The sequence below is a fragment of the Acartia tonsa genome, chromosome 15, assembly GCF_053477335.1.
Source record: "Acartia tonsa isolate MP-2025a chromosome 15, ASM5347733v1, whole genome shotgun sequence".
In the NCBI taxonomy this organism is placed as follows: Eukaryota; Metazoa; Arthropoda; class Copepoda; order Calanoida; family Acartiidae; genus Acartia; species Acartia tonsa.
The window spans coordinates 23,190,836-23,213,446 of NC_137274.1; the positions used below are offsets into that span (position 1 = coordinate 23,190,836).

The 22,611-nt window shown below is 31.9% G+C and overlaps 1 protein-coding gene and 1 long non-coding RNA gene across 2 annotated transcripts in view; both read left to right on the top strand.

Moving 5' to 3' along the window:
• LOC145307010 (uncharacterized) overlaps positions 1-12,787 on the top strand; it is an 81,602-nt gene extending 68,815 nt beyond the window's left edge. The window contains exons 19-28 of the mRNA XM_080149349.1: positions 1,239-1,318; positions 3,629-3,718; positions 3,841-3,867; positions 4,150-4,242; positions 11,292-11,390; positions 11,553-11,651; positions 11,923-12,015; positions 12,179-12,277; positions 12,426-12,524; positions 12,783-12,787. Coding sequence (XP_080005475.1) covers positions 1,239-1,318; positions 3,629-3,718; positions 3,841-3,867; positions 4,150-4,242; positions 11,292-11,390; positions 11,553-11,651; positions 11,923-12,015; positions 12,179-12,277; positions 12,426-12,524; positions 12,783-12,787 — 784 coding nt within the window. The remainder of the gene's footprint in view (positions 1-1,238; positions 1,319-3,628; positions 3,719-3,840; positions 3,868-4,149; positions 4,243-11,291; positions 11,391-11,552; positions 11,652-11,922; positions 12,016-12,178; positions 12,278-12,425; positions 12,525-12,782) is intronic.
• Positions 12,788-13,221: 434 nt separating this feature from the next.
• On the top strand, positions 13,222-14,096 carry LOC145307392 (uncharacterized). The gene is made up of 3 exons (XR_013875440.1): positions 13,222-13,290; positions 13,541-13,595; positions 14,042-14,096. It is a non-coding gene; the product is annotated as an uncharacterized LOC145307392 (long non-coding RNA).
• The last annotated feature ends 8,515 nt before the right edge of the window (positions 14,097-22,611 follow it).

Sequence of the window (22,611 nt, forward strand, 5' to 3'; positions counted from 1 at the left end):
CTATTGGTGCATGCTTCAAAGTAGCCCCAGGCCCAAAAGTCCATTGAATGAAGATCGGCCGCCGGGAGGCCCCATTTCCTTAGAAACGTGAGTAACCACAGGATCAAAATTCACCCAACTTTCAAGCTACCCTTTGACACGGAGGCCTTTATTTAGACCACAGTTGGGCTAAAACGATGTTTTATACCTTTTTAGAAATGGCATGAAGATTCAGCCTGGGTTTTCAGTCCATAGTCTATAGTCTAAAATGAGTTTTTAAGTTTCATACGGATCTCTAACGTCGAAAAACAAGAAATTTTCATGATTTTACATGATTCTTGACGTTTTTGACATCTCTAAATCTGTCACGCTTCACTTTGCCGGAGTACTACAGCCAAGCCACAGATTTAAGATCAGGCATTTTAACAATACATTTACCTTTCACTACGGCTGCATTTTTAGAGATATCTAAAAAAAACTCAGGTAAATGGTATGTACATTTTTACAGAGCATATGGAGCTATAATTATTTCTTTCATGCTCCTTCTGGTTCATTTCAAAATCTGGAAAAAGCAGTTTTTTTAAACACCTTGTAGATTTGAGGGAAAACACCTTGTATCAATTTAAAATTTATGTGTGCAAACAGGGGAATTCCAAGATTTAGATATTTGACTAGCTGCTCTGTATGATATCTTAAAATATAAATCTATCTTGACTTTGTAAACTAACATTAGCCAAAGATAAAGCTTGGAAATGTAAAATTTCATTACAAAAAAGCTTTTCCATTTTACGTCTACAAAAATACTCATATTATTAGTTGTATCTACTCTCCATGAAATTATCAACAGTGCCAGCACCGATTTTGATCAACCAGATAACAAATTTGAATGGGCAGAGAAAATTATTTCAAGATGCAGACCAAAACACAAAATGTGGACAAAAACAGGGCAAGTTTATATTTTTTATTAGCAAAACTACTCAATCTTTCATTTTGTCCATCTGAATTTTCTAAACTCCCATTTAATGTACAAAGCTTAAATGTTTAATGATGTTTTTGGAAGCTTTGAAATGAACATCCAATTTAATCATTATTTGTTCCATTTGTTTGTCGGTAAAGAAAGGAGAGTCATTTTACAGGGAAAATATGAAAATATGATTTACACAGCTACTTCTATGTATTAAAACAAGGCTATCAGTTATTGTAAAGGAAATAAATTAAAAATTACAAAAAAAACTTTAAATCATTATAAAATTATTTAGGAATGATGTGAAAATTTTGACAGCTTTTCATACAACAATTGATGTGTGCAGATCAATTAGAGATTGTCCTTATTATCGAGGTAATAGTTGATTTAAATTTGCTACATTGTGGATTTGTTACCTAGATGCTTCCCTCATAGTTAATGGGAAGTCCAACTCCTATAAATATAGAATCGATCTTAAAGCCCAGTTCTACCTTTTTTTCCACATGTCAACCTAAACATGTACAATAACAAGTACATTTATAAAATTGGTTGACCTCAAGCTTCTAAAGATCACCAAAGTCTTTTGTGAAATAGGTATTTGAGATTTTATCTAAAAATTTATCTAAAATTTCTCAAATTCGCCCCATAGTGATGTAATTAATTGTTCTTGAATACAAGAAAATAGCTTAAAATCACTACAGGACCAGTAAGTATATTCCCTGTAGAGTAGAACCCACTCAGCTCAGTGGTTACCAAGATACCAAGCTTCTGATTAACAGATATTGTTCTATTATGTATTATAGAATATTAGATGCGCTTTTAGATTCTATGCAGGAAATGGCTTAAAACACTCCCATGAATTAACTCTAAAACCATCACAACTGTGATTGGTTTTTGAGCAGATATAGCCTTTTGATTAACTGAATTCTAACAGAAGTTAGAGCGGTATATTTCTTGCAGGCTCACTTTAAGTAACAGTCATTAGACAATAAACCTGACACTAATTATTCATGTCATTCTGTTGACAAAGCAGCAGTATGTACCATTTTCATGTATCTTTTATAACCCCTTTTACTCATCCAGAATAAAATTAGGTTACCAGTGCATCACAATGTAGAAAACTTTCTTAAATTAATCATTAGAAAAATCGCCCTTAGAACTTTGTCATCCCTTCCCCTATATTATTATCTGCCACCTAGATTCAAGTTAACACATTAGGGTCCTTAGATTGTTTATTACATAAATATCACAGTAGAGTTTCAATACATAAAATGATATTTTCTTGGAAAAAATATTTTTAGAACCAGCCGTAATAATTTTATTAGACATAAATAATTTTGTCTGCTAGAAATTGTGTTTATTATTTTTATAGATTTTTGTCTGCTAGGATCATAACAATTTCAGTATTAAATGCAAAAGTAGCCAAAGTCTCAAAAATCTTGCTAAATCTTTCATGATCACATTCAACTGGCCCCTTTTATTTGATTAATTGTAGCCTCCCTTACTACCTGAAAAATGCACTAATAAATATAGGAAGGTTGGCCAACCAAATAATGCAGATTACAACATTTAAGCATGCTTAACCCTTACAGATCGGGCCCAAATTTCCACCTTAATAGATTGGGGGGGGGTCATATTGACCCCCCCCCCCTCTATCTCGGTTTCTGTTACAGATAGAGATGTAAAAATTTTTTTCTGGTGGTTCATGTGTATTTTTAGAGAAAATTACTTTTTCTAGTCATAACGGTCAGGCCGCTCCTTAGCCGCTTTTTAGCAGCCAGCCGCTAAATTTTAGAACAGCTGTAGAGCAGCCAATTTTGCAGCTAAGATGACCAAATTTTAGGACAAACTTTAATTTTTCATAACAAAAAAAATACTTTTTCAGATCATCGCCGAAAAACGGCAAATTACGGAAACCACCATTTTCGGCAGTTACGGCAGTAAAACGTCAGTTGGCGGTGCCAATTAATATTTTATCTGTTTATTGTTGCTCAAGGATTTACCAATAAAAATTATAGGTCTCTAGCTGTAATAGAAGCCACAATATTCATTATATATGTCTGGAGGAAAAGCCGGACAAAAATGGGTCATAAAGTCGGTAAGGGTGCGGTCAAACGGTCATAACACCACTTTTCTCATTAGATCATTGATATCTCAGTATTCACCAAAAAAAATTTTAGGTTTCTACCTTATACACAAAAGTCATAATGGATAAATTAAGATTTATTTAGAATTTTTTTAAAATTTTGGTGCTACCCAACTGACTTTGACTGGACACCACAACCAACACAGACCAGATATCCTAATAAAATCAACTCTTGCTAACGTATGATTACCAAACTTAAAAAGTCATGAAGTCACAACTCTCTATCTTAACTACAAAAAAAATGACATTAAAAAAACTAGAGGGGGGGGGGGGGTCAATATTACCCCCCCCCCTCCCCGATCTGTAAGGGTTGAAATGTAAAAAGTATAAAATTTTCTATAATATATTTCAGATGATTGTAGAAAGTATCTTTCCCAATGTATCAACTTATTTGATACTGTGGTAATGGTTTACAAAGGAGATATAAACATACAAGATGAAGAAGGTGAAATTTATTAATACAATAAATGATTTTATATACATTTTAAATTTGGTAAAAATCACAAGATTCATTATTAAAATAATATGTTTACAATCAGGAAGAACACCTCTTGTAATGGCAGGTGGTGATTCTCATTTTGAAAAAATTAAACAGGCTGGTGGTGATTTTGGACAAAGTCAATGTGGAGGTATGATTATTTTTATAGAAATAATATTTCATTTGTATTTATTTTAAATCTATACACTTATATTAGAAAAAAAATCTTAATAGATTTTGAAGCAAAATTATACAATTACATTCTATTTTTAGCATCAGATATAAGCTACAAGACAGGAGGTAAATGTACAATAATAAAACTTTGATAAATAAGCCTTTTTCATAATAAATTTGGACAGAAAATAAAAATGAACCAGGATGCAACAAATGAATATTGACTAATTTCAAGCAAAAATGCAATTAACATTCAACAATATCTAAAATTCTAAATAAGTAAATCTGTCCTATTTAATATTTTCCTCCTTGAATTTCATAAAGATTATGTTGCACTAAAGATGGATGTAACTTTAAAGAAATCATTCTATATTTCAGCTTGGCTCTTAATATAATATTTTTTTTCAGCTTTGATTAAAGCATCAAGACTTGGAGACTATATGGAAGTAAAGAATATTTTGAAAACTGGTCAATTTTTTGTTGATGAAACTAACTCTTACGGTAACATTTATTAGACAGAGTAAGACATTTTAGTCACAGAAGCTGTTACATTAAAATTAGTGAAATTAAATCATATGCATTATCTATTAAATATCTATCTGTTTTTTGAAATTATAGCCCCCATAGTGCCTATATGAAAAATTAAAGACCATTTTTCCATACAATTTGGGGTCGGAGATTCTGAATCTGGCGTCCATTTTTATGTAGCTGACCTCCTTCATGCCGAAAAATGGCGCCAAAGTTGACTACCCTTCGAAAAATCCGCGAATGACATTTTTAGCAAAATAAAAATCTACCAAATTATTTTGATCATAAGATAGATAGATAGTTAGATTTAAATAAATATAATTAACTTTTTTCTTTCTTAAACGTTGAGAGAGAGAGAGAGTGAGAAAAGGAGATAGAAAGAAAGAAAACAGGAGACAATTATAAAGAAAGAAAGAAAAGTTTTTTTTTGTTGATAAAATGTATAATATACAGGGTGTCCCTCATAAACTGTTTTTTTTTAAACGCTTATTACTCCCTTAATATTTGAGCTATCTTAGTAAAATAAAATGTATTTGCCAGCCTACTACTGACCATTTTACAGGGTAATGATGAAAAATCCACAAAATAAACAGGAAAAAATCTACGAGGTATTACATAAGAGGTTAATATTTTTGAATATAGACTAAACCACAAGAAAATATTTGCTTTGTGAACTTTAAGATTAGTTAGGGTCCAAACAGCTGGTCGCTCAGACTTTCTAAGCACAAAAATAGAACAGACTTGACATAAAATACCAGAAATTCTCAATATTCAAGAATCTGAAGTGTAATATAAGTAGGTAATCAATATGTAAAAATAGGCATAATATTGATCTTCTTTGTTAATTTTTCATGTGAGCTTGCTTCAAATGCACACAAGAACCTGAAATATACCAGATATTTTAATTAGACTACAATGCCAGTTCATATAATGTCTGGAGTAAGTCTTTGTGATCTACCGTTTGACCACCAGCTGCTTTAAAAGTTAACTAAGTCATATTTTTCTTGTGGATTAGTCTTATATTCACTAAAATCAGCATGTTATGTATTACCTTCTGGATTTTTTTCTGTTAACTTTGCGGATTTTTCATCACTATATCATTAAATGATCAGTAGTAGGCTGCCAAATACTTTTTATTTTACTAAGATAGTTGAAATATTAAGGGAGTAATAAGCGTTTCAAAAAAAACAGTTTACGAGGGACACCCTGTAATATATAAAGATAAAGAGAGAAAGGGAAAGAAAAGGTAAGAGACAGAGGGAGAGAGAAAAGGGGAAAGAAAGAGAGAGAAGAGAGAAAAGAGAAAGAAAGACAAAGAGAGAGAGAGAGAGAGACAGAGATATAGAGAGAGAAAGAGATAGAGAAAGGAAGAGAGAGAGAGAAAAAGGAAAGAAAAAGAGAGAGAGAGAGAGACAGAGAGACAGAGATATAGAGAGAGAAAAAATGAAAGTGAGAGGAATAAAATGAAAGAGAGAGAGAGCGAATGAGAGAAAAAGAGAAAGTGAAAGAAAAAGATAAGGTAAGAAACACATTGAGATAGCGTATAGGAGAAAGAGAGAGAGAGAGAGAGAGAGAGAGAAAGCGAGTAAAGGAGAAAGAAAGATAAGAAAAGAGAAAGAGAGAGAAGGATAGAGAGAGAGAAGATGAAAAAGAGAGAGAGAATGAAAGTGAGAGAGAGAGCAAATGAGAGAAAAAGAGAAAGAGAGAAAAAATAATACATAAAGTGAGAGAGAAAGAGAGAGATAGATAAAGAAAAAAGAGAGAGAGAAAGAGAAGGAGAGAGAGATAATGCGATTGAGAGAAAAAGAGTTAATACGAGGGAGAGATAGAGAATAAAGAAAACGTAACAAAAAGATCAAATAAAAGGGATCTAAAGGGACAAGACAATGGCTAATATATTGAAATACATTCCCAATGATGATAAACTTCTGTAGATTACAATCAGTGGTTGTAAAGTTTATTTACACCAACTGTTGCATGCGGATAAATATCCTATTATTCAGATTTTTGAATAATGATGTCTATGACAACAAAGTACAATATCATAAGCGAGGAACTTTTATAATTAAGTCCTAAAATTGAACGTAAGTATTTACGCAATTTTGCCACAAAAATAAGGACAATTTTGTTTATGCTTATTTGTTTACAAGTTCTAACACTCTACAAGGGTTAATGTTCGTCTGTCCTTCCTTTTGATTTTAGAGCTGCACTTTTAGGAATGTCATACTTTTTAGAAGCAAAGTCACTCTATAATTCACTTTGTTTGTCAGTCAGTCCGTCCATCCATCAGTCTGTAATGCTATGGGGGAAACATGATTTTCTTGGCTCCTATTCAAGATAGACAGCTGAAATTTTTAGTGAAGATTCCTATGACATATTTGTTTATTAATTGGGGTGCTAGATCATTTTTAGATTTTTGTGAATTTCTCTATTCCTATTCATGATTAACTTAAGTTATAAACAGAAAATATCATTGAATGGACAAACAGACAAAGTGAGTTATGGGGCAGATGTTCAGTTCTTTAAAATTAAAAAATAAAAGTAAATCACGAAACCTTAAAAAAAAATGTTTGCTTTGAAGTATGACCGACAGACAAAACAATGTATTGATTAGATGTGCATATGCCATTAAAATCTTCACTTAAAATTTTAGATGTCTATCTTCAATAGCAGCCGAGAAAATTTTATTTCCCATGGCGTTAAGGAATGAGGGACAGACAGACAGAAAAAGTTTAAAGAACCTGGATTGATATACCCAGCCATACTTGTTGACATTCTATATATATTGTGGTAGTCGGACAGACTGTCACTTCCCAGAGCATGCTACGCTCCGGGGCTCCCAATAAAACACGCAGGTGTTTAATCCCTAACCATCACATTCCTCAGCCAACCCTTTCTTTTATTGATCGCCAGATAATGCGGTCAACTCTACCAGCCGCCGACTTGGGGAAGGGGTTGCCCCTCCCCCCTCATGTTCCAGATGACCTACCCTTTTCCGGGGGACGCCAGCCTTACCCCCACAGGGGCCTGCCATTCTGCCATTCACCTGGCCTGCAGTCCCTCATTCTCTCCACACCCATTTTCTACCTAACCCAATATTGTAATCTGTTGTATATAAAGCCATTAATTTGTTATGTATAAACAGTTCTAGATAAATCTTCAAAACTGTAACTACTTGGAGTATTTTATTGATAGAATCATTAAGGCTAGGGGCTCTTTTGCCGGACTCACCAAATAGGGTTGAACTGCTTCACCCCTATTACAATATATTCAATTTCAAGAGTTTATATTTACTTAAATAAAAGCAGTTGTGGCTGACATAATATTGTCATTTATAACATTAAAACTACATATTTATGTTTACAAGATAACAACATATTTTTTTTGGAGCGAAGCTTCTTTACAATTCCAAATGTCTATTCGTCCGTCTGTCTGTCCATCCGACATGAAGTGATTTTCTTGGCTTTTCAAGATTTTGTTTGTGCTTCGCTACTTATGGATGTTGTCATCCTTGTTACTAGATAGATCTTGAACCTGGATATATTATTACTTGTAATCACCAGATCATTAAATATTTTTTTCTAATACAAAACTCCCCAACCCAATGAAGAATATAAGATATAGTACATTAATTTATGTCAATAGTAAGAGGGTTATATTAAGCAATATTTTTGTCCTATTAGAAAATCACCCAGTAATAACATCTTAACCGATATGGTTCTACTTTACATTGTAGGTTTATAACTATTTTGGGGGAGAGAACATCACCCTCAGAAGAGAAATTGCCACTAGAATAAATTACCACCCACCCCCCAATTTTAAAAAAAAAAATTATCTATTAAAAACTTAATTTATAACAGGTGGTGGTCGACTTCAATCTTCCATCCACCTCAAGTGCCCCCAGATGCATAGGGGCGTAGTCGCTAGTAATTTCTATTATATAAGTAGTAAGGTTATTTGTCTGTAGCGAAGGATATCCTTAACCGCTGAACCGATATGGTTCTCCTTTACAGTGATGCTTCTTATATGTCCAAAGAGTGTTTATAACTATTTTGGGGTAGTTATCTACACCCTCCTAAGAGAAATAGTTCCTAGGAAAAATAAATACCCCCCCCCCTGAAAAATTATATTTTTTACTTTGTCTAAAGTCAATTAACGTTAAAATTACTGGTCTGTATGGATTGTACTTTACAGGGAAGCTTTACAAATATCTTTGGGTAGTTTTAGGCTATTTTCCTGTCCTTCTACCAGAGGCTGGAGTTGAAGCAATTAGTAGTAGTAATTATAATATCAACTTATTTATTTAAACCTTTTAAAAGATTCCTGTAGCTATGGATAAATGTTGATATAAAATACGGGAATAAAATGTTTCTTTCCGCTGCATGGCTAGTATACTATAATCCCAATCACCTGCTATGACTTTACCTCATCCCTTTCCATGACCATGGATGAAGGTATTGACTTATTTCTGAGAACTATATATTAGCAACCTAAATTGTCGACAAAATTCCTCTGTCACAATAGACATGTATTCTATATCCATTTCTGTAGCAGATAGGCAGAAGGGATAAGACAATGGAATAAATTGATGTACAACGTCATAAATAAATATACAACCCCCCCCCCCTCCAATTATTAAACATATAATTTCCCTGTCGGTAGATTAAAATTTAAATCAATCATAATTTATAACAGTACCTAAAGCTTTTGTGCCAACGAATAAGATAATTATTTAAAAGAACTTTTGGTACTAGTAAATTTTCCGCTGTATGTCTCCTCCATTCCTAGCTGTCACTTTACAATGCCACACATTTTGTTAAGCATTTATGGATTTTACCTGAGTTGATTCTCAATATATTTTAATTCCCAGAACTTATGAGAAGATACCCTGTAAAGGAGAACCATAACGGTTCAGCGGTTAGCGAGATCCTTCAGTACAGACAAACAGACAGACAAACAGACAAACAAACAGACAAAGAGACAGACAAACAGATAGACAAACATACAGACTAACAGACAAACAAACAGACAAACAGACAGACAAACAGATAGACAAAAAAAACAGACAAACATTTAGACAAACATGACAGACAAACTTTGTTATAAGGAGATTACATGTAAGGTCTTCTATTCTACCAAAAAAATATCTTTTCTTTCTCTCACTTTATAATTATCCCCCTCTTTCTTTCTTTCTTTCTTTCTATCTCCTTTTCTCCCTCTCTATCTAACACATTTTCTCAGTTTTTGTCTCTCTCACTCTCTCTCTCCTCTCTCTATCTCACTCTTTCTCTCTCTCTCTCTCTCTCTGTCTCTCTCTCTCTCCTTCTCTGCCTCTCTCTCTGTCTTTCCTTCTCCTTTTCTCTATCTATCTCTTTCTTTCCTTCCCCTATTCTCTCTCTCTCTCTTTCTTTCCTCTTTTCTCTCTTACTCTCTCTCCCCCTCTTTCTCCTTTTCTATCTCTTTCTCTCTCCCTCTCTTTCTCCTTTTCTATCTCTTCCTCTCTCCCTCTCTCTCTCTCTTTCTCCTTTTCTCTCTCTCTCTCCCTCTTTCTCCTTTTCTCTCTCCCTCTCCCTCTTTCTCCTTTTCTCTTTCTTTCTCTCCCGCTCTCTCTCTTTGTCTTTCTTTCTCTTTTCTCTCTTCTCTCTCTTTCTTTCTCCTTTTCTCTCTCCCTCTCTCTCTCTCTATCTTATTATACATTGTATCATATTATACATTTTATCCAAAAAACATCTTTTCTTTCTCTCCCTTTATAATTGTCTCCTTTTTTCTTTCTTTCTATCTCCTTTTCTCACTCTCTCACTCTCTCAACGTTTAAGAAAGAAAAAAATTAATTATGTTTATTTAAATCTGACTATCTATCTATCTTATGATCAAAATAATTTGGTAGATTTTTTTTTGCTAAAATTGGTATTCGCGGATTTTTTGAAGGGTAGTCAACTTTGGCGCCATTTTTCGGCATGTAGGAGGTCAGCTACATAAAAATGGACGCCAGATTCGGAATCTCCAACCCCAAATTGTATGGAAAACTGGTCTTTAATTTTCACATAGGCACTATGGGGGCTATAATATCAAAAACCATTTTTTGTGACGTTGAGGGTGGTCCTTTAAACAAATTCTTCAAATAGTTGATAATTGTAAAAAGAAAAATATTTGATTTGCTTTGGGTAGAAATGGTTGTATCTGTACTCAAAACATTGAATCATAAAATATCCTACAATATAAAGATATTGAATTCAGAAATTCCATTTTCTCAAAATTACTTATTTATTTATTAACTATCTATATATATTTATCTATCTATTTATCCATCTATTTATCCATATATTTATCTATTAATTTATCTATTCATTTATCTATCTATTTATCTAACTAATTATCTATCCATTTATCTATCTATTTACGTATCTATTTATCTATCTATTTATCTATCTATTTATCTAACTAATTGTCTATACATTTATCTATCTATTTATATATCTAATTATCTAAATATTTATCTATCATTTTATCAATCTGTTTATTTATCTATCCAATTATCTATCTATCAATCTAAATATTTGTTTATCTATCCATCTATTTGATATATATCTTAATATCTATCTATTACCTATATTATGAACTTGAGCATGAGCAAGGCGCCAAACGGCTGGCAGTACAGACTTTCAATGCACAAAATATAATTTACTTTACAAGGCAAACTAAAAATTTCCATTATTCAAAAATCTTTTTTGTTTATTGCTTAAGTATAGCTCGCTCCAAATGCACATAAAAAACCTTATCTATATCAGATTTTTTGTTGACCTACAATGCCAGTTTGTATATTGTCTGGAGTAAATATCTATCTGTACCTATCTATCTATCTTTATATCTATATAATCTAACTATCTCTCTATCTATCTTAATTTTTTTCTATCAATCTTCCTATCTATCTATAACTATCTCTCCACATATATCTACATATATATCTATAACTGTACTCTGAACTAAAGAATATATAATGTAACTAATATATTTATATCTAGGAGCTACCAGTCTTATGAGGGCAGCATGGTATGGAAAAACAGAAGTAGTCAGACTACTCCTAGAGCATGGAGCTGATGTCAACCATACAGATAATGATGGTTAGTTACATAATTTTATTATACTATATTTGTATCTTTAGTTTATTCTCTCTATCTATCTTTATATAGTCTAAATATCTATCTCTGCAACATCTCTCTGTATATCTATAACTATACTCTGAACTAAAGAATATATAATGTAACTAATATATTTATATCTAGGAAGGACCAGTCTTATACATGCAGCAGAAAATGGAAAGACAGAAGTAGTCAGAATACTTCTAGAATATGGAGCCGATGTCAACATTAAAGATAATAAGGGTTAGTTACATAGTATTTTTTTAATATATAGTATATCTTTAGTATATTCTATCTAACAGTCAGACTATTTCTAAAACATGAAGCTGATGTTAACCATATAGATAATAGAGGTTAGTTGCATAATATTATTATACGATTATAACATTTATATATTGTATATTTAGTATATTCTATCTATCTATCAATTTCTGTATACCTCTCTCTGTATACATTTATATAACTGTACTCTAAGCTAAAGAATATATAATTTATCTAATATATTTATATCTAGGAGTCACAAGTCTTATGGCAGAAATGTCTAAGACAGAAATAGTCAGACTACTTCTAGAACATGGATCTGATGTGAACCATAGAAATAATGCTGGTTAGTTACATAATATTATTTTACTATATAGTGTATCTTTAGTATATCTATCTATATATACAATACATTTACATTCATCTATCTGCAGACCTCTCTCTCTGTATATCTATAGCTGTACTCTGAACTAAAGAATATATAATGTATCTAATATATTTATGTTTAGGATGGACAAGTCTTATGAGGGCAGCATCGTATGGAATCACAGAAGTAGTCAGAATACTTCTAGAATATGGAGCCGATGTCAAACATAAAAATGATTATGGTTAGTTACATTATATAATTAATAGTTTAAATATTGTATATTTAGTGTATTCTATCTATCTATCAATTTCTGTATACCTCTCTCTGTATATCTATAGCTGTACTCTGAACTAAAGAATATATAATGTAACTAATATATTTATATCTAGGTCAGACAAGTCTTATGGTTGCAGCAAGAAATGGAAACACAGAAGTAGTCAAACTACTTCTAGAATATGGAGCCGATGTCAACATTAAAGATAATGAAGGTTAGTTACATAATATTATTATACCATATATTGTATCTATAATATATTTCATGTAAATATTGACGTTGCAATTAGTATTATTTTCTTATCTATTCAACAATAGTTCTAATTGCTTTTCAACTGCTTAATTATCTATCTATTTATCTAATTATCTTTCTGCATGTAAATATCTTTCTATCAATTTATCTTTCTTTATAATGAATTAAAAAGTCAGAAATGTATTTATTAAACTTTAAATTTATTTTGTATTATTATTAGATTGATGCACAGATATGTATTAAACATTCTTCTTTAAACTTCTTTAATCAGTCTCTCTATCTCTCTCTTTCTCACTTTCTCACACACTCTCTCTCTCTCTCTCTCTCTCTCTCTTTCTCACTTTCTCACACTATCTCTCTCTCTCTCTTTCTCTATTTCTATCTCTCTACCCAGTAATACTTTGCTATGTTGCTTGTCCATTTACCTTGTAAACATTATGTTTATGTGTACAATTCAAATATAGTTTATGCCAACTTTATAAACTAATAAAAAGTCAAATTGCTGACATATTAACAATATTAATAATATTGTAATCATATTATGACTACTTGACTATTATCATTTAACTTGACAAAATTTTGACAGGGTTAATATATGTATATTATTAGATAATCAATAAATATCATAGGGTACACAGTTATGGATTGGGCTCTTAAGGAAAATTCTAGGGATACTGAAGAAGAAAGAAAAGAAAAGAGAGAAATAGTAGAAATACTTAGAAAAAATGGTAAGCTTTTCAAGAAATGTGAAAATGTTGTTAAAAAATCATCACATATAGATATAGTCTTTAGTTTATTCAATAGATGTGCAGTACAGAGGTTATGGGGCCCTTATTTCAAAATTAAGGAGGGGGGGAGGGAAAATCTTGGTTAATTATAAAGGTTTTTTGATTTGTCCTTTAAGATAACCAAGTAACTAATTTAGTTAAAAATTTTAGGGAAATTCACATTGATCCTAAAAGTTAAAATCTTTTTTAGGAGCTAAGAAAGGAAGTGAGATTGAGTAAAGTCAGAATAACAACAATATAACAAGGTGAAACATTTTATAAGTAAAGTCTTATGAAACATTTAAAGATTAAAAGAGTTGGCTATATCAGTTCTTTCACTTAAATTGCATAGGGAGCATAGATCACTCTACTCCTTATTTGTAAAATATGTATTTAAAAATCTTTTTACACCAACTTAACTGTATATCTGTCTATCTATTTATTTACTTATTCATTATTTATAATCCTTAATTCTGAACCTATAACTATTTAAATGTTTATGGCAGGAGATGTTTATCTTTCTAAACATATCTTTATATCTATTTATCTCAAAATATCTAATCTGAAAATCAAAATGAACAGACAAACAACTCTTTCTAATTTTAATTTTCTCTATATCTATCTATTAATATTTCCAGTTTATCTGTTTATATCTTATATCTGTTATTAATTCCAATATTATTTTGATCAATTAATATAACAATTATTTCAGAACAGAACTGCTTTGGGTTAACAGAATGATTACCTACAAATGCTTTATAACCTGCATTTTTTTTATAAAAATTGATTATTGTATGATTCATGATTTTCAAAATAAGAATATTTAGATTTTTTCAGTTTTTTTACTTACAATTTTAATTTGTTTCCCAGCTAGGCTACTTTTAATTTACTTTGTCTCTCAGTTACAAGTCTGAAAGGGCTATTTTAATTTAAGTCTTAAGTCATAAAAACATTATTTAAACATTGAGATTTGTTTTAGGCTATTTTCTGCCACCTTCCTCTTTCATTTAATAGTGTTTATAGTTTTTGATTATAAGAATCGAGGAAAAAACTCAACTAATTTAACTAATAAAATATCCTCTAGTAGTACATCCTCATATTTACCCAAAACCGTGGCTCAACACAAAGCGCATCTGCTCATCATCGAGAAGGTGATAGGTTCGAATCTTGGTCCGACACCATGTCATAAATAAAGACGTTAAAAATGGTTTATACTGCTGCTATGTCAGATGCGCGACATAAGTAGTTAGAGTAGGGGGAACACCTTGGCCCAAAAGCATGCCCAACTCGTTACCATGCACAGTTGGGACTTCTCAGACAAAGGTCGTGCCTCACAGAGAGTTGGTTGTCTGTTGGATGTTACTTAACCTAATATCCTTGGGTGTTTGGACAGAGAAGGGTGCGCAACAGTCATCCTTAGTTCTTCTGAATTGCTTGACCAGGACCTGGACAATACATCAAGTTGATAAGGTCCTTAACTGCAATCCCGCCCGTACAAGGTAATTAAAAGGTACATCCTCATATTAAATACAGGTGTTCAAGTCAATGTCAGGTTCGAGGTATGATCCTGCAGGTCCTGATCCTCCAGGTCTCCAGAAATCTTTAAAAGACTCCTGTGATCGCATTTTTTTACTTTAAAGATATTCAAATTATAAAAATACTCATTCAATGTTATCATTATAATAAAGTAGATGGATGTTTGTCTGTCTGTGTGTCTGTAACAAAGGATCTCGCTAACTGCTGAACCAATCTGGTTCTCCTTAACAGGATAGCTTCTCATAGGTCCCGAGAATGTTTAGAACTATTTTGGGGGAATGTACCACCATCCTCCCAAGAGAAATCACATCTAGGAAAAAAATTAATAAAACGACCAAGCTAATATTGCTTGATTCACTTCTACAAGAGACAAAATGAATTGAAAATTGCTAAAATCGAAATATATCTTCATGTCTTAGAATAGTGTATTTTTTTTAAAAATAGGTTGAAAAACATACTAACTTTAAAATAAAATTAAAAACTAAAATAAAAATGTGGCCAGGGAGGGGTCGCCCCCCTCCCCAACAAAAAAAAAATTGTCTCTTTTTTTTTAAATCTGAATTTTAAAAAGATAGGTTTTGGGATTAAACTCCACCCTCCTCAAGTGCCCCTAGAGAAGTCTAGGGTAGCAAAGCCGCTGTTCAGTAATAAAGCTAAACTATGATGCTTGGCAACAAATGGTTGACTTTTGATTATTAATGCCAGACAGACATCTTTACATACTGGATGATACAAGCAGAATTCCTACTGTCAGAAACTTTTGCGACTAGTAATCAAGGTTCCCAATAAATGTCAAAAATTAAGAAGCAGAACATAAATCTATCTATCTGTCCGTCCGTCCATCCATCTGATACTTAAGATCTTGGTAACCACTGAACCGATCGGATTCTACTCTTTAGAGTATATACCTTTTGGTCCTGTGGTGGTTTTAAGGTATTTTTTTGGGGGTGGGACACCCCCAACCCCCTTAAAAAAATGAAGATCCTCCTTGAAAAAAAATGTTTTCTGGGGAAACTGCTTCACATAAATTCATTGGCAGCACCAGAAATTTTTTCAAAATTTTTTTTAAAAATGAACTCTTGGGGCAAAGCCCATAGAGGCTATGGGAGAAGCCGCTAGTAAGTATTAAAGAAATTGTTTATAAATTTGTTGCAAAACTTAGTACCTAAATGTAGAATACACAGCAAAAAGTACATAATTTTAGCATTTGGCATGTTCTCAAGTTATACACACAGACAAACATCCTGTTACTCTTATAAAAGGATTACTATGTACATTATAACAAACTATCATTATTCTGCTGCCAACATAAAACTGAAAATTTTAAAGTTCATATTAACAGATTTTTCTTTATTCAATTGGTAAATTTTGTTCATATTTAATTTTTTTTAAATCCCTACAACCTATAAAACATTGACATAGTGAAAACCGCTCATAAATTAAAATGGAGAACATACAACTAGAGAAATGGAAAAACATAAAAGATATTAAAATATAGAAATCATTTTTAATCATTTGCAAATTTATTAAATTACAGAATTCTTAGGTAATAAAGAGGTATGAATAAATTTATAATTGTATTATGGAGATGCTACATTAATATACAAAGGGAAGGAATATATTTAAATCACCATTTAACCTAACCTAATGCTAAAGATAGAAAGATTAGTTTTGGTAAAACTTTAGGGTATAGTCCCTTTTGTGGCAAAGCAACTTAAGGGGCGATTCTCCTTTTTTTCACATTAGCTTTTCTCCTATTTCTAGCCCCTGCGAGAGGGCTCTAACCGTGCAGGGGCCAGGTACATAACCCTGCGTGACAATCACCTAACCTAAAATAACCATTCAAAAGCTACTGTGAAAATGAAACCCGCAACTTTATTTCCTTTACATGACCAGAAGCTTCTCTACAATTCATAAACTTTTATAATAGGTTGACTGATTAATTTTGTAGGTCAACCTAAACAAGTACAACTAATAAATGACTTTATCAAATAGGTCAACCTTAAATTTCCAGAGGTCTACCTTTGTCTTTTGTAATCAAGGCTTAAGTAACGTCCGTCTCTCACACTAGAATAACCCAAGGATTAGCCATTTAAAAAGTCAAATAAATAGTATCATTATTTCAATAAAATTTTAAAAATCTTTAAAAAGTAATAATTTAATAGTTTAAAATGGTCACACAGACTTTTGAGCTGATAACGAATTTTAAAAGCAAGCTTTCAAGTAAATAGAATGTTTCCTAAAACAAAATTACTTATTTCTAGATTAAGACTATTGGTATAAAAGTTTAGACACTGTTGATTGGTGGAGAGGGTGGGGACATTGGGCTGTTTATCATAATAGTTCCCAAAGCTTTACTTAACAATTTCTTATTCGTTGGTTCAATAACTTTGGGGACTTTTATTATATTTTGATTGGTTTGTTCATAAAGTTGAGTGTCCAAACGATTAACTACAAATTATAATCTAAAGAAGACGTAATTTTGTGTATAATCATTGGGGTTGTACATTAATTTATCAGCCATTGTCTTATCCCTTTACATCCCTGTTTGGTTGGTTTTAATTGTAAGCACTGTCCATTTGCTTCTTATAAGAAAATTGGCGATAAAATAAGATTGCTATAATGGCAAATTAACATAATTATCAATTCTGTGGGTTGAAATTAATGGTTGAAAAGTTTAGACAATTCTAGTTTGTACATACAAATCAAATCCCAAAAGTTTTTAAGTTAACATAAGTGTCAAAAATTTTTGGGACCAGTATAATTTACAGTCCAATGTCCCATCCCTCCCTAGCTGTCACTCTACAATTGCTTGCAGTTCATTTGACTGACAATTGATTAAGTTTTTGCATCTATGGATGTTGTCATCCTTGTTTATTAAATATTTTACCTTAGTTGATGCTTATTACATTTTCATTTTTCAGATGCCAATAAAAACTAAAATTTAATGGATTTTTCACTTTTTATTTAACGGATTTTTTTTCATTTTTATCTTTATCAAATTTAATGTTTAGGTAAAACAAGAATGACAACATCCATAAAAGCGAAGCTCTGAAATGGTAGGACAAATGAACATTAACACTTGTAGAGTGTCAGAACAGAATAATATCAGAAAATAAAGTCGTAGCTAAAATCTAAGTGAATTTGTTGAAGAACTGCTTAATACAGAGCTGAATCTTTAAATCTTTTTAGTGGAAACCCAGATCGGGGTGAGCCAACTTTCCAACAATGAGAGCACATCATTTTATGAAATGCTGCGCTGTGATTGGCGAAAATTCGGCGCACCCCGATCTGGCTCACCACTAAAGTGATCCAGTGATCCAGATCCAGCTCAGGATGATATTTTAGGACATACTTACATTTTTAGGACTTGATTTAAGAGCTGCTCCGCTTATAACGTTGTACTTTGTTGTCATATGAATCAGTATTCCAAAAATTAGATCAATAAAATAATTTTATCACATAAAAAATTGCTGTTAAAAACAGTTAAAAATCAACATGTTTAAAATGGACATACGGACATTCTGGTAATGATTACAGAGTTGCAGTGCTTTCTAAATCCTACATAACTACTACAGGAATCACCATTCAAAGTCTGAAATTGATAAGACAATAAGTAAAGAGCTAACCATTACGGACTGACAGACTGACGGACGGACCCTAATTAAAGAAAAGCTTCGCTTTTAAAAACAAGGATGACATCATCAACATAGGTGAAATTAGACAGACAGACAGACGGACAAATTAAGGATAATATTTAATATTTTTTTTTAAACTTTAAAAAAAAAGTTTTAGTGTATGATATGATTATCCTATTCATCTGAGTTTTAGAATATAGGTTCTTTTTTATAAATTTTATAATTAAAGCATATCTATAATCAAGTCCTAGAAATGTAAATATGTCCTGAAACAACTTTTTTTATTTAATAATGCTTTTACTTATAGATTCTTATAGAATTTTGACACTCTGCAAGTCTATAGTTTATTTGACCTACCCTCTGATTTTTGAGCTTTCTTTTTATAGATAATTTCATCCTAGTCTTGACATAAATATAGAAATTTGCACGGCATTTAACCCTTAACAGTCGGGGGGGGGGAGGCGTTGAACGCCCCCCCATCCGGTTTTTTCTATCTCATTTTCTGTGTGTGAAAGATAAAGAGCCCAAACTGCTTGACTTTTTAAGTGTGGGTATGAGACATAACTGAGAGTTGAAATTTTTTGAATATCTCCATCCTGGCGGGCACAGGATGCCAGCAAACCTGTCAGGGTCATCCAGGTAAAGTGCAAAAATATTTTTTTTGACTTAAACAAATCATTTTATCTTACCAAAATACTAAAATATCCTCTAGTAGTACATCCTCATATTAAATACAGGTGTTCAAGTCAATTTTAGGTTCCAGGTATGATCCTGCAGGTCCTGATCCTCCAGGTCTCCAGAAATCTTTAAAAGGCTCCTGTGGCCGCAATTTTTGACTTAAAGACTTCAAATTTTATACTTAAGCTTATCTTACATGTCAACATAATGTATTAAAATTTTACAAAGATCCGCCGCCGTTTTCCCGCCGACTGCGGCGGCTGGCAGCTGCTAAGTACAGCTGCGGCCGCTGAAATTATATTTTGATATTTTAAATATAAAATTTACATAAAGATAAACATTTTCTGCAAAAAAATTGTTCTTCTAGCTTCAAAAATAAGAAAATTACAGCCGTTTAAAAATTATCTATAATACAAAGTAGCTTGATGTCTGTCCGTCTGACCGTCTGTCTGTCTGTCCCTTAAGATCTCGGTAACCACTGAACCGATCGGATTCTACTCTTAAGGGAATATACCTACTGGTCCTGTGGTGGTTTTAGGCTATTTTCTTGGGGGGTGGGACACCCCCAACCCCCCCCCCCAAAAAAAAAAAACCAACCCCTAAAATTTTTTTTTTTACATTTTTTGTAAAATCTCAGTAACTGCTGATCAAATTGGGCTCTACCCTTCTGGGCATATACCTACTGGTCCTCTGGTGGTTTTAAGCTGTTTTCTTGTGGGATGGGACACCCCACCCCCCCCCCAAAAAATAAAAAAATCCCCACTTCCAAAATTTTTTAATTTTTTAAAACTTTTGTAAACAAAAACCAGTAATTGGGGTGGGGGAACCCCACTGCAACATGGGGCGAAGCCCCCATGAATCCCCCCCCCCCCCCCGAAAAAAAATAAAAATATTTTTTTTTTAATTTAAATTTTTGTGTATGCGAACAACCTAGGTTTAATTTTTACGAATTGAAATTTTTGTGTATACGGCAAACAAATTGGGTTTAATTTGTACAAATCAAAATTTTTGTGCATAAAGCGCACAACCTGGGTTTAATTTTACCACAGAGTAATTAAACAAAGAATAATTTTCTTGAATATTTCTATTAAGAAGGGTTGACTTCCCATAACGAAGCCCCTAGAGGCTAGGGGCGAAGCCGCTAGTAAGTAAAAAAGGACCTAAAAACAAAGGTTGTTAAATAAAAGGGTGAAGGAAGCGAAAATTGACTTTGACTTACTTAAGGTCGGAAATTCATCATAACACAGGGGACTTGCACAAAATTTTTTAGCCCTCTAGCTCTAATAGGAACTGAGATAGAGGGCTAATTAAGCTGATTAAGGTGCGGCAAGGGGCCCGACTGTAAGGGGTTAAAGTGATATCACTCTAGGAACTACAATTCCAAAAGCTGTTTCATGTAGAAAGAGAGAGAATAAAGGAATGAAAAAAAGAGAGAGAGAAAAAAAAGGAAGAGAGAAAGAGGAAAAAGAGAAAAAGGTAGAAAGAGAGAAAAGAGAGAAAGAAAGAAAAAGAAGAAAGAAATTAAGAGAAAGAGAGAAAGAAAATGAAGTTGTAAGGAATAAGAAAGAGAGTGAATATGGTAAATATTTTAGTTCTTTCGTTCAAAGTTGAATAAAAAACTGAGTAGTTTTAAAGGGCTGCTTTTGTGGATTAGGGTTGGTGTTCTTCAGCTTAGGGTTGCTATTGCTGAGGGTAGAGAATGACTATTAACTAAACTACATAACTTTTGTGTCACTTTAGAGGAAGACGATTCCCTTTTCTTCCATCTCTTTTGAAGAGATTTTCTTTCCCCCTTCCCTTTTTCTTTTCCGAAATATATATGACGTCACAGGAATCATCTTTAAGTGGCAGATTCTTTCTCTAAGCCCTAAAAAAGTGTAGTAATGGGGTACGGTATATATATCTATCTATCTATCTATCTTTCTATCTATATCTATCTATCTATCTATCTATCTATCTATCTATCTATCTATCTATCTATCTATCTATCTATCTATCTATCTATCTATCTATCTATCTATATATCTATCTATCTATCTATCTATCTATCTATCTATCTATCTATCTATCTATCTATCTATCTATCTATCTATCTATCTTTCTATCTATATCTATCTATCTATCTATCTATCTATCTATCTATCTATCTATCTATCTATCCATCTATCTATCTATCTATCTATCTATCTATCTATCTATATATATATCTATCTATCTATCTATCTATCTATCTATCTATCTATCTATCTATCTATCTATCTATCTATCTATCTATCTATCTATCTATCTATCTATCTATCTATCTTTCTATCTATATATATCTATCTATCTATCTATCTATCTATCTATCTATCTATCTATCTATCTATATATCTATCTATCTATATTTCTATCTTTCTATCTATCTATCTACCCAGCCGACAAATTTGCGAAATTTTCGCCAACTTTCGCAAATAAATTGCGAAAAAATGGCGAATTCGCGAAATATTTGCGATTATATGTTGCGAAAATTAGCGAAAGTTTACAAAATCGCATATTTTGCGAAACCTTGCAAAATCGCGAAAAAACATGCAAAAAAAAATTAGCGAAAATGTGCCAAAATGCTTTTTTTTGGCGAATTTTTTTGGGTTGCTAAAATATACAAAATCGCAAAAAAAAAAATTAGATAAAAGTTGCAAATTCGCAATAAATCTTAAAATGTGCTAAAACTTGCTAATTCACTTAAAATGAAAACTTCCAAATTACCTATCTTGCTAATAATTGCTAATGATTGCAATTTAGCACTAATTAGATTTATTCCCAATCTTGCTAATTAGCAAGTTTTAGAAAATTTTGAGATATAGTGCGATTTTGCAACTTTTATCTTAGCTTTATATTTGCGATTTTGCATACTTTATCAACCCTAAAAATTTGCCAAAAAAATATGTTTTCGCGTATTTTCTCCCTAATTTTTATAATTTATAATCTTGCTAATTAGCTAGTTTATCACATTTTGAGATTTATTGCGATTTTGTATATTTTTGCCAAATTTTTCAAAATTCCCAATCTTAATTAGCAAGTTAAGCATATGAGATTTAGTGCGATTTTGCATATTTTTGCCAATTTTTTAAATTTTCAATCTTGCTAATTAGCAAGTTTAGCATATGAGATTTTGTGCGATTTTGCATATTTTCACAAATTTTTTAAAATTTTCAATCTCGCTAATTAGCAAGTTTAGTAAATGAGATTTAGCGCGATTTTGCATATTTTCGCCAATTTGTTTTAAATTTCCAATTTTGCTAATTAGCAAATTTAGCATATGAGATTTAGTGCGATTTTGCATATTTTTGCAAATTTTTAAAAATCTTTAATCTTGCTAATTAACAAGTTTAGCATATGAGATTTAGTACAATTTTGCATATTTTCAGCAATTTTAAAAAAATTTTCAAAA